This window comes from Notothenia rossii (genome assembly GCF_949606895.1).
Source record: "Notothenia rossii genome assembly, chromosome: 9".
Classification (NCBI taxonomy): Eukaryota; Metazoa; Chordata; class Actinopteri; order Perciformes; family Nototheniidae; genus Notothenia; species Notothenia rossii.
Window position 1 is genome coordinate 77,186,509 of NC_136907.1, and position 12,119 is coordinate 77,198,627.

The 12,119-nt window shown below is 41.1% G+C and overlaps 1 protein-coding gene across 1 annotated transcript in view; it reads right to left on the reverse strand.

Moving 5' to 3' along the window:
• esyt2a (extended synaptotagmin-like protein 2a) overlaps window positions 1–12,119 on the reverse strand; it is a 57,598-nt gene that overhangs the window by 31,089 nt on the left and 14,390 nt on the right. The window contains exons 3-6 of the mRNA XM_079650094.1: window positions 7,741–7,782; window positions 4,560–4,694; window positions 2,074–2,150; window positions 1,252–1,356 (exon numbers count right to left, since the gene is read on the reverse strand). Of these exons, the coding sequence (XP_079506220.1) occupies window positions 1,252–1,356; window positions 2,074–2,150; window positions 4,560–4,694; window positions 7,741–7,782 (359 nt within the window). The remainder of the gene's footprint in view (window positions 1–1,251; window positions 1,357–2,073; window positions 2,151–4,559; window positions 4,695–7,740; window positions 7,783–12,119) is intronic.

A 12,119-nucleotide genomic window follows, 5' to 3' on the forward strand; every position in this document is an offset into this window, starting at 1 on the left:
TAATGATAATGTAGAAAAACTAATATTTTAAATTTCGTGACGGTCCACATTAATTTCGGGACGGCTAAGATTGTATTTCGGGACGGTTCCGGAAGGATGGTGAAAAAAGTTAGTCGAGAGCCCTGAGGGGGCGGGCGGTTTACACACACGCAGCTGCTCTTGAGCACCGGGAAAAGCGCTATATAAATAACATGTATTATATTACTACTTAGGGGTGCAACAACTAATCGACTTAATCGATTAAATCGACCACCAAATGAGTTGCCAACTAATTCAGTCGTCGATTCGTTGGTGAGGTCATCACGTGTGTTTTACGCGCCGTTAAGCTCCAACGTTATCGGTCTTTTTATTGGTACTGGAGACATTTAGAACATATATGTCGTATGTATTATTGCTACATAAACATTATATCGCAGTCTTAGGCCGTATCTCATTTCTGGGATTTTCCCCTCCTCGACTCCTATCCTCGACTCCTATCCTCGACTCCTATCCTCGTGAGTTAGTCCCGCCCACAGGAGATGCGAGCCGAGGAGAGAGGAGGGGAAGCAGCAGGCGGTCACTTTGGGTTAATATGTTAATTTATTCAGTGTTTTTGTTTGTTTTAATGGCTGGATTGTTGTTATTTGAACTCTAAGCTGTACAGCATCAGGCAACTCAGAATTGATCATTGGATAATTGTCTTTATCATTAAATGGAAAACCAGTCTGAAGGTCCGTCCATTTCTTTACCTATTTAGCCTCATAAATAAATGTGCATGTGCAGTTCAAGTTTAGAAGCATGCAAACTGAATTACTTTGAGTAATAATTTAATAGTTTTCTTTATTCTATTGTATTTTATGTTAAAGAAATTATTCCACAAATACAAATCTGACTACGGCTGCAACCAAGAAATATTTTCATCATCACGTAATCAGTTGATTGTTCCTCTGATTTATTGATTGTTCATTTAAAGTAGTTTGAAAAAAAGTCATTTACAAGTGCAGGGATCCTGATTGTTGGTGTATGTGTTGCTTGTTTAACAAACAAACACCCTAAAGACCAACACAATTGCATTTAAAATGATTAAAAACATGAAAAAAGTGAATTATTCATCTTATTTTGATGATCGTCTAATAGTTTGAACACTTTGTAAATCTCGTTACACAACAGGAACAGGACGGGACCTACCTCTTTAGTGAGGTAATTTGTATTCTATGTCACCCTGGCTAACAAACCTACATCATGACACAGCATTAAATATGTTAATAGCACTTCACATTATATATTCCCCGCTGCAGTCCTACCTGAATACTCTTGATTCCCGCTCTGCAGTAGTACTTCTTGATGTCCACGTCAATCTCTGTATTCCCCACAAAACTGGAAAGATTACAAATAGATTCAATGATAGTATTTGTGAGGGAAGGAAGAAGGAAATACAAATGTGAATTGTACATTCATGTTTTAATGGTTTGCATTTGTTCTTGATAAACTGAAGCAGAAACACTTGAATTTTTAAGTGAAAATGTTTGAGTGTTTTTCTACGGAAGAGGATTCAAAAGGACGACCAATTCTCACCAAAAGTGATTTTTTTTTAGATTAAAGCGACCCTAATCCTCTTCCGTATTAATTTAAAACGTCAGTGTCAACACATCCTAAGCAAAGACCAAAACAAAGTAAATATATAATAAAACAGCTTCATTTTCAACAATTTGTCATTTAAATAGGGCAGTGGTGGTCTAATGGATAGTGAGGTGGGCTGAAGATCGGAAAGGTTGTGAGTTCAAATCCCTCCTGGAACCCCACCACTAGTGTGCCCTTGAGTAAGGCACTTAGCCCTTAGTTACTCCAGGGAGAATGTCCCTTTAATTGGTAATTGTAAGTTGCTTTGGATAAAAGCGTCAGCTAAATGAAAAGTAAATAAGAGTAAAAAGTGCATTTGAGACTATTTGCATTACTTTGCTGATAGTAGCCATTGTTGTTATTTTTCTTTTCATGGGGATTGTTGACAATTGGTAAAATATGGAATATCAGAAGCCTTATCCTTTACAAAATAAAATGCATTTGGGTTAAAGTGTTTGTGTGAGAGTGGTGTACCTGATCTGCAGATCCATGATGACCTGCCTTTTGTCCACATTCTCTGTGTAAACCTTCACCCCGTTCACTCTTATCGGCTGCAGAAACAGATCAAAACGTCTCAAAGTGAGTAAATCTCAAAGAAAATACCGGTTTATCACCTTTAGTCTGGAAAGTAAATAATAATGTAAAAAGTAAATAATGGTTTAGTATGTGGTTCAACCGAGAGGAACTTTAACATTTTGTTCTAAGACATAAAATACGTCAGTAAATACCACACTAGTTCATTTAAAAACAGCGGTTGCTAACAAGTGTCTAAATGAGACAACTAAACGCTATCACGCCCAACATTAGCCGCCTTTAGCTTAGCGGTGGTGACGTGAAGTCATGTGACCGTGCTGTAGTTCCTTTATAGCCCAACATTAGCCTCCTTTAGCTTAGCGGTGGTGACGTGAAGTCATGTGACCGTGCTGTAGTTCCTTTATAGCCCAACATTAGCCTCCTTTAGCTTAGCGGTGGTGACGTGAAGTCATGTGACCGTGCTGTAGTTCCTTTATAGCCCAACATTAGCCTCCTTTAGCTTAGCGGTGGTGACGTGAAGTCATGTGACCGTGCTGTAGTTCCTTTATAGCCCAACATTAGCCTCCTTTAGCTTAGAGGTGGTGACGTGAAGTCATGTGACCGTGCTGTAGTTCCTTTATAGCCCAACATTAGCCTCCTTTAGCTTAGAGGTGGTGACGTGAAGTCATGTGACCGTGCTGTAGTTCCTTTATAGCCCAACATTAGCCTCCTTTAGCTTAGCGGTGGTGACATGAAGTCATGTGACCGTGCTGTAGTTCCTTTATAGCCCAACATTAGCCTCCTTTAGCTTAGAGGTGGTGACGTGAAGTCATGTGACCGTGCTGTAGTTCCTTTATAGCCCAACATTAGCCTCCTTTAGCTTAGAGGTGGTGACGTGAAGTCATGTGACCGTGCTGTAGTTCCTTTATAGCCCAACATTAGCCTCCTTTAGCTTAGCGGTGGTGACGTGAAGTGATGTGACCGTGCTGTAGTTCCTTTATAGCCCAACATTAGCCGCCTTTAGCTTAGCGGTGGGGACGTGAAGTCATGTGACCGTGCTGTAGTTCCTTTATAGCCCAACATTAGCCTCCTTTAGCTTAGAGGTGGAGAAGTGAAGTCATGTGACCGTGCTGTAGTTCCTTTATAGCCCAACATTAGCCTCCTTTAGCTTAGCGGTGGTGACGTGAAGTCATGTGACCGTGCTGTAGTTCCTTTATAGCCCAACATTAGCCTCCTTTAGCTTAGAGGTGGTGACGTGAAGTCATGTGACCGTGCTGTAGTTCCTTTATAGCCCAACATTAGCCTCCTTTAGCTTAGCGGTGGTGACGTGAAGTGATGTGACCGTGCTGTAGTTCCTTTATAGCCCAACATTAGCCTCCTTTAGCTTAGCGGTGGGGACGTGAAGTCATGTGACCGTGCTGTAGTTCCTTTATAGCCCAACATTAGCCTCCTTTAGCTTAGCGGTGGGGACGTGAAGTCATGTGACCGTGCTGTAGTTCCTTTATAGCCCAACATTAGCCACCTTTAGCTTAGCGGTGGTGATGTGAAGTCATGTGACCGTGCTGTAGTTCCTTTATAGCCCAACATTAGCCACCTTTAGCTTAGCGGTGGTGATGTGAAGTCATGTGACCGTGCTGTAGTTCCTTTATAGCCCAACATTAGCCACCTTTAGCTTAGCGGTGGTGATGTGAAGTCATGTGACCGTGCTGTAGTTCCTTTATAGCCCAACATTAGCCGCCTTTAGCTTAGCGGTGGGGACGTGAAGTGATGTGACCGCGCTGTAGTTCCTTTATAGCCCAACATTAGCCGCCTTTAGCTTAGCGGTGGGGACGTGAAGTGATGTGACCGTGCTGTAGTTCCTTTATAGCCCAACATTAGCCACCTTTAGCTTAGCGGTGGGGACGTGAAGTGATGTGACCGTGCTGTAGTTCCTTTATAGCCCAACATTAGCCACCTTTAGCTTAGCGGTGGGGACGTGAAGTCATGTGACCGTGCTGTAGTTCCTTTATAGCCCAACATTAGCCGCCTTTAGCTTAGCGGTGGGGACGTGAAGTGATGTGACCGTGCTGTAGTTCCTTTATAGCCCAACATTAGCCACCTTTAGCTTAGCGGTGGGGACGTGAAGTCATGTGACCGTGCTGTAGTTCCTTTATAGCCCAACATTAGCCGCCTTTAGCTTAGCGGTGGTGACATGAAGTGATGTGACCGTGCTGTAGTTCCTTTATAGCCTAACATTTACTTCTTACATCATAAAGTGGTGTTAATATGTGGAGATTATCTTGGTGAACAAAGCTCGTAAATATCATAAATGTGTGTTTGCCACAGAGATTATTTTCTGCAATAATCCAAAATATAAAGGACAAATCCATTTGACTTTTAGTAAAGGAAGCCCTTGAGATGCTAACAACCTCTCTATTATATTGTGGTAAACTTTGTCTCAGTGTCACCTTGTCGCCCATGTCGATCTTGGTGAAGCAGAAGGAGCCGAGGTGAGGGTTTGCGGCCTTCACTGCCGGCTCGATGGTCTCTCTGAACAGCTTGTCCACAAACTGGCAGATGAACGGCCACATCTGCTTCACCGTCTGAAGAAAGAGAGAGGAAGAAAGAATTAGACGGATAATCCACCTCTAAATCAAACATGTTGGATGCACAGCTGGAGATAAGACATGTTGTAGATGTCACATTCTTGGTGTCATTGTCAGTGTTTATAAAATCATTTTTCGACACCATTTTGTTTTCTAAACGCTTCATTTAGGGTCTGGGCAATATGGAGAATAATCACAATTTCAGATGAAACACCTCAATATCGATATTGTAAGGTTGAATATCGGGGCTTTCACAACATATTTGAGTAGATTGATGAGAATTAATCATAAGTTATTTAAAGATATTAGCTTAGCAGATAAAGGCAAATAATAGAACATCGGTTAAGTTTTGAAATTGACAATCACTTCCTGTCAAGCAGCCTTTAAAACCAAGAAAATAAACATATGCAATACTTTCTTTATCTTAAATGTATGCGATATCTAGTTTGATGTCACGATATTAATGTTTTATTCATACATTGCCCAGGCTTGACTTCAACCCAAGTAAGCATTCCTTTGTTTTCTTTTAAAGGGTTATTTCCCTTTCCTGTAGTGTGTTATGTGTAGGAGGCGTGTGGCGCAGTGGGCTAGTGCGTTAGTGTTGGGATCAGGGGAGCACAGGTTCAAACCCCACTGCAGTCAGCAAGTCATTGTGTCCCTGAGACACTTCACCCCAAATTGCTCCCGTGGGGATTGCCCACAATATTGAGTATGTAAGTCCCTTTGGATAATAGCATCTAGCATGTAAAGTAATGTATGTTTTGGTGCATGTAAATGGTGTGCAAAGGCTAAAATCCCAAAGTATGTTGCAATATAGGAATGGGGTTCGAATGAGAAACAGCAAGTAGACAAGTGTGGACACATTTAGATGGACTTGTGGAACAGTAACCGATGTCACTACAAACTTTCTCACACACTATCTTTTGCAGGGAGAGTTTTATAGTAATATAATGGAATGGGAGTTAGTCATGTATCTGTTACCGCAGCCAAGGCCACATTCAATCTCATGACATCCTCTGCTGCTCAGTGACCTAGAAAAGCTTTTGAGGAATTCTTACAGTCGAAACAACGGGAATGTGTGAGAGCAGGAATGTTCTCAGAGCCGATCATCACCTGGCTTTGAGGAGTGGCTCTCAGCTGTTCAGGGAAAAAGGGACAGAAGTTCTGACTGAACACGAGCATTGTTTGTGGTTTGGTTTTGGGGCTTTAGTCCTGGGGGAAACCTCATTCCTTTAAAATGTCAAATGTCTCCCAAAAAAGGACAACTTGCAAATAAATTGTAATTAAATATAATTGTTATTTGGTTGCCAATAGGGATGTTGCAGTTAGGAGTATTAATAATATGTTTCTATAATACAAATATGATAATATTGTGTTGACTGTGTAATTCAGCATTAATATATAAATACTAAAAACACAACACTGTATTTTTTGTCATTTGAATACTACATATTGTCATTTTTATAAATATTTGTATTCAATTGTATTTGATTGAATATTGAACATATTTATTGTTATTTTTATGTAAATATTGTTCTCTTACAATCTCTTTTATTAGACGTGTTACATTATGTTCTTATGTTTATATACATATATGTATTCCATTGTATTTTATTTCACATTCTTAGTTGAACTTACCATGTATTTACAAATATTTATATTTTATTTCATACATTTTTCGTCCATTTCATTCTTAAATGGAGCAACTGTCAAGAAACCCAATTTACCCCGAGATGAATTAAGTGTTCTGATTTAGATTGATTGTTTTATGACTTTTTATTGATCTTTTTGTGCAGCTATAGTTAGACTCTCTCTCCGCCAGCTACACACACATTTCGATTGTAATTCATTCGCAAAAAATAAGCCGATTTAAGAAATGACCAGGCTAATAATCAGGCTTTAAATCCCTCACTTCAACTTCAGTAGATACGCAGTAAGAAAGGAAGAGGAGTCATCACCTCCACGCAGAAAAACACTTTGCTTTAGAGGAGCATCCATCTTTAATTACTGCCTCTTAAAATCAGACTCTCTGTTTGTAAACAACCGTAAACCTGAAGAGCACTTTGTCCGATTCGGATATTAAAAAAGTGTTTTCCTGTTCATCAACACCCATTAGCTTCTGACTGGAAGTGCACCTGGACACTAAGTGCTTCTTCATTACTCCCTTTCCTCTCAATTCAAATAAGCTTTTTTAGCATAATGACATGCAGTATTGCTAAAGCATTGTACAAATAAGGACATATGTAAATATAGTTTGAATAAAAACTGAATAATGTGTTTACTTTACAAGAAACACAACCTTGTTTTGACCTTGAACTAAGTCATTCAAGTCACCCAGCCTCGTTCCTTTACCCCATCATGTGAGGAAACGCGGAAAAGAACAACAGTTATGATATAGGTGACTTCTTGATTATTGTGCAGGATATAATATATATCTATATATCATATAAAGTAAAGAGATCTGGTGTAAATTGACCTGACACACTGTTCTGCTTTTCAAATGTTCCCACAGTCCGGTTTTATTAACTTTTACATTTTAAGTTTTAATGATTTCTCGATTCCTACTGCACAATTTTTGAATGAATGGTTCCCAGACAGGTTAGAATTTAGGGCAATATGTGAGGAAGTGCAGCTCTCTCTCTTCGGGGAATGTTAGATCTGGTTCAGGGTCTAGCAGAGCTCCAGATTCAGAGCCTATTTATATACCTGTGTGCTAGCTAACAGGCTAACAGGCTAACAGGCCGAATGAAGAGCAAACCAGTGGGCGAGAGCAGAGAGAGAGAGAGTGTGAGTGAGTGAGTGAGTGAGTGAGTGAGTGAGTGAGTGAGTGAGTGAGTGTGTGTGTCTTTCTGTGGCCTAGTTAGCATATATGTGAACTTAAGGTGGAATGAGAGAAACAGTGTGTGTGTGTGTGTGTGTGTGTGTGTGTGTGTGTGTGTGTGTGTGTGTGTGTGTGTGTGTGTGTGTGTGTGTGTGTGTGTGTGTGTGTGTGTGTGTGTGTGTGTGTGTGTGTGTGTGTGTGTGTGTGTGTGTGTGTGTGTACCTTATTCAGCCACTCCACTCTCTCCACATCTGGATAATGGACCTGGAAAAGAGAACGGACGGAAAGAGTTAAAACTACGATTAAAAAATTCACACAGACGACATCATTTTTAGGTCAAATTTCTGTTGATTTCTTTCACATCTGTTTCCTGGTTTTCCCATTGATGCAGTAATGACATGTTTAGGTGCTGCAGTGTTCAACATTGTGGGCTTTCTATGTTTAAACTGTGAAGGTTATTCAAGGTTGGATAAAGTGAAGCTGTGCCAGATGTGGCCGGCACCTGAACTAATTACAGACATCTGCTGCAGAGTGAAAACAGAGCAAATGGGTTGGAAAACACGGAGTAAACGGAGGAAAGAGTGACTAATGGGTGCAATAAAACAAGCAGCTGCAGAGGAACTATGTCCTCTATTAGGTTTGAGACAAAACTGGGGATGAAAAACTAACTATAACGTATGAGGAAACAAATGAGACTCAGGAAGAACAAACATTGGTTTAAAAAAAAAGAAGCTTTTTTTCCGTGACAAAGCAAGGAAACTGAGTCATTTCCTTAGAAAAACTATGGGAGCATTTCTTTCATTTAAGAGCAACAATGCCACGTCATTTTTTTTGCAGAGTGAAGAAGGACCAGGAGGTTTAAAAGTAAATCATTCCTGCGCTCCTTCTTCAACAACATTTCCTGTCAAACCTCGACACTGATAATCTCCTCAGTCTGTACTGTGAGGATGTCTCAAGAACAAATGTAGTTTGAAGTTATTCAAGGCAACGTCGAGTAAGAGAGTCAAATACTGTGATGGATCCGGCACAAATACTATCACCTGCGTTTCCCTTTATTTTGTATTTATGTTTAGACGTTTTTCTTAAGTGTATAACCATCTGCTTTATTGGTGTTTTTACAAGAGTTGGAAACGGTTTTATTCCGACACCTAATCTATCATTTAGATACAAAGAAAAGAGAAGAGAAGAAGAAGAATGGCATTTTTTAAGACTTTCATTTCCGTCAGTAAATCATGATTGGTGCACAACAAAGTCACCGGGCTTGATCTGTTTATCTATTATTCCCCGATGGTTAGCAACAGTGCTGCTAACCCTACCTTTCTTTCCGGTTTAGTCCAGCTTGTTAGCGACATTTTTGTGCACCTGGCACGAAAACAGGAACCTGTTAGTATTTAAATCTGCACATGATGCTAAGCTTCCCATTTCTGTTTCCAATCATCACAAATAGTTTCTAATAGGATTGAACTGTTGCGCAGAGATATATGTTTCCATTTCTGCCCGTACTTTTGAACACTCAGCTATATTTCCATGCGATCTAATGGACCGAGGATATCGTATAACAAATGGGAATGCTGAGCGACGAAAGACATTTCCGGAAACACAGCCCCTCCCACACTTTAGGTTACACGTGTGTTTAAAAGAAGGACTCACACTCCAACTATGTCACAGCTGTTTGGAAATCCTACCCTCCCTTTGCAGACACACCCCCAAAAACAATGCATGTGTGAGAGAGAGAGAAGGGTGTGGACAGCATACTGTATATAATTGTGTTTAGAATTGCTGGAATTTATTGTTTTAAACGGGCAAATTAAAGATTCTACAGCGATGCCGTGTCAATGCGTGTCGACTAAGAATCCAACTCGGCTTCCCACAACAACAACAAACAGAACACGTGCTCGATTAGCGTCTCTTCAAACTGCAGACGGCGCTGAAAGGTGCAGAAACCGGAGAGCTTAGTGACGAGAGGGCTGCTCCGCGCTGACGTCTATATTTAGAGAGAAAGAGATATGAGAGGAATCGGTGGAGGAAATCTGAGTCTATTGTGCTGAGGGTACAAAGACATGATGTTTTATAGATTAAGAGTCATAGCAGAGCCTCCAAAAGTGATTCAATGACTTCAACTCCTTCCTGCGTACCTTTGCTGATCTCACTGATACCCTCATGTGGATTCATGTTTAAGCAGATTTCTTACCTTTAACAGGCAGAAACAAAACAAAACTCATATCATCAATTGTTAAACTCAGCAGGGACTCATTATAAAGCAATATGTTTGTTTTCAATTCCTTGTTGGGCTTGCAAAAAGCGATTAGATAACTGGAACTCCTCCCTGCATACCTTTGCTTTCATGTTATTGACGTCCTAATTTAGACGACGTTCAGGCCCAGTTCTGCCAATTAAATGGTAGAAAAACCACAAAACTTAGCAGGCATTATAAAGTAATATCCATAATGTTAAAGAAGATCTTATTTACGCTGAGCCGAGTAAAAGTTATTCAGCTTTTAATAATAATTCACCATAGAATCAAGTATTTGTACATAAGTACTACTTGTTTGTTTGTCCTTACACCATGTGAAGCCGCCTGGGGTCTCTTGAAAGGCAATATAAAAATGTAATCTATGATTGTTATGAATATTATAGTATTTGAGTAAATGTACTTTATTACTTCCCAACACTGTCGGAGAATGACAAATATTCCGTCTTGCCGTCATTTGAACACGGAACGCCCTGACCTCGAGCCGAGGGCGTCCAAAAAAGAATAATAATTCGAGAGAAGATCGAGATTTTATCGCTTGAAATGACGAAAAGGAAAAAGGACAAGGACGTCCCTCTGTTGGAGGGGCAAAGGAGTCTTGTGGGATTGTTTTCGCCGCCAGTAAATCGTGTTCCTGTGACGGAAAGTGTACTGCCAGCGAGCCTAAAAGAGCCGGAATTCCCATCACTAATATGTAAAGAGATAGTATCTATAACTTAAGGGATGGCTCAATTAAAAATTCAAACCCCCCCCCCCCCCCCCCCCCCCCAGCTCTCGGGGTGGACGCCCTCTTAGCCCTGGCCTGACGGGAACACTGGTAAACAGCCCAAATAGGTTTAATTTTCTCCTAAGCTAGAGTATAACTGATATTAATTCAACCTTGTAACCAGGGACAGTTCATTATCTTCATACATCTAGTGTGCCAAATGTCTAACACTTGACCCTGGAAGTTACTAGATCTTATAACGCATAAGTGGGCGTGGTTAAATCTCAACTGTGTTGGAAAACAATAGACGCAGCCTGATGGCATCCTTACCAACTCAACTGGCTTCTTTCTACCCTCCTTGATGACTGTACTTCTTAACTGTATCTTATCCCTAAGAGAGATTCCAGCCAGGAAAAGGAAACTCATTATTGGCCCCTTGTATCCGTGATCTCGTTCTTTCCGTCATCCTTCATGACCATATGTGAGGGTAGGAACGAAGTAGTTCAAGAATAAAGCAATATATTAAACATAGAACCCTCCTAAATCTTTCTCATCTGACGTTCTTTTCCTGGAACTAAAATGACAGCTGAACGAGATGCTGTTGTGACATGCAGAGGAATAATGCAATCTTATTTTTTAAGCGTTGACAACAGTCACTGTGGCTTGTCAGCGTAAAATACGAGCAGGATTCTCTCCAAGAATTCTTGGCGAGAGAAAGGTATCATCGATCATCGTGCAAACTGCTTATTCTTGTGGAATACATGGGCGGCATCCTGTTCCCTTATCAGCCAGAAGTGCTTCTTTATATGTGCTGAAAACAGAGTATCTTAAGCCAAATTAAAGTTTTTAAGACTCTCTAAATCAATATCCCCAAGCTGGAAATGTTCTCTGTTGGGGAATAATCTGCTTAGGCATTCAACCTTCGACACAGTTCATCATGTTCTCCTCTCACTGTCTCCTTTCCCCTGGCATAGGTCTACGGCCTTGGTTATTGCTGCTATCTCTCTTAAGGAGGAGCAGCTTGGGCGCATTGTTGTTGCCAGTCTGTGACAGAGCACAAGCGAGGTAGTTTACGGCCCGTCCACACAGCGGCGTGCGTTGGAGCTTCCCGGGGGGCGTGTCTGAAACTCGACCAACAACCAATCACATGAATCTCCCGCCCCTGACACACAAGCAGCGGTTTGATTGGTTAGAGTCTTGTACTGGCATATGATTCGATTGGCTGACGCTTCTGCCGAGGCTTCAAAAGTTGAACATTGCTCAACTTTTTCAGCGAGCCACGCCAGCAAAGCTCCGCGTCGCTTCCCACAATGCAGTTTGGCGAAAAGTGACCTCACCCCATTCAAAGTGAATGGTGAAGCTTTCAACGCACGCCGCTGTGTGGACGGGCTGTTACTGTTCAGGGACGTATAGGTTCCCTGGTGCACATTCTTTCCAATGGACGAGAGCTCTCGTTAGATTCAGGGTCCATAATGTCTCAGTGATAAAGAATGTTGATTATAATGGCGCATTCACACTGCAGGCCTCGCTTGGTTTGGTTAGGCCTTATTAGGCCCGGCTCACTTTAATGCTGCGCTCACATTACAGTTTAGGAAATGGGGTAGTTACTATAGTAACGCAGTGTAGGCGGGGCGATCGGCTTTT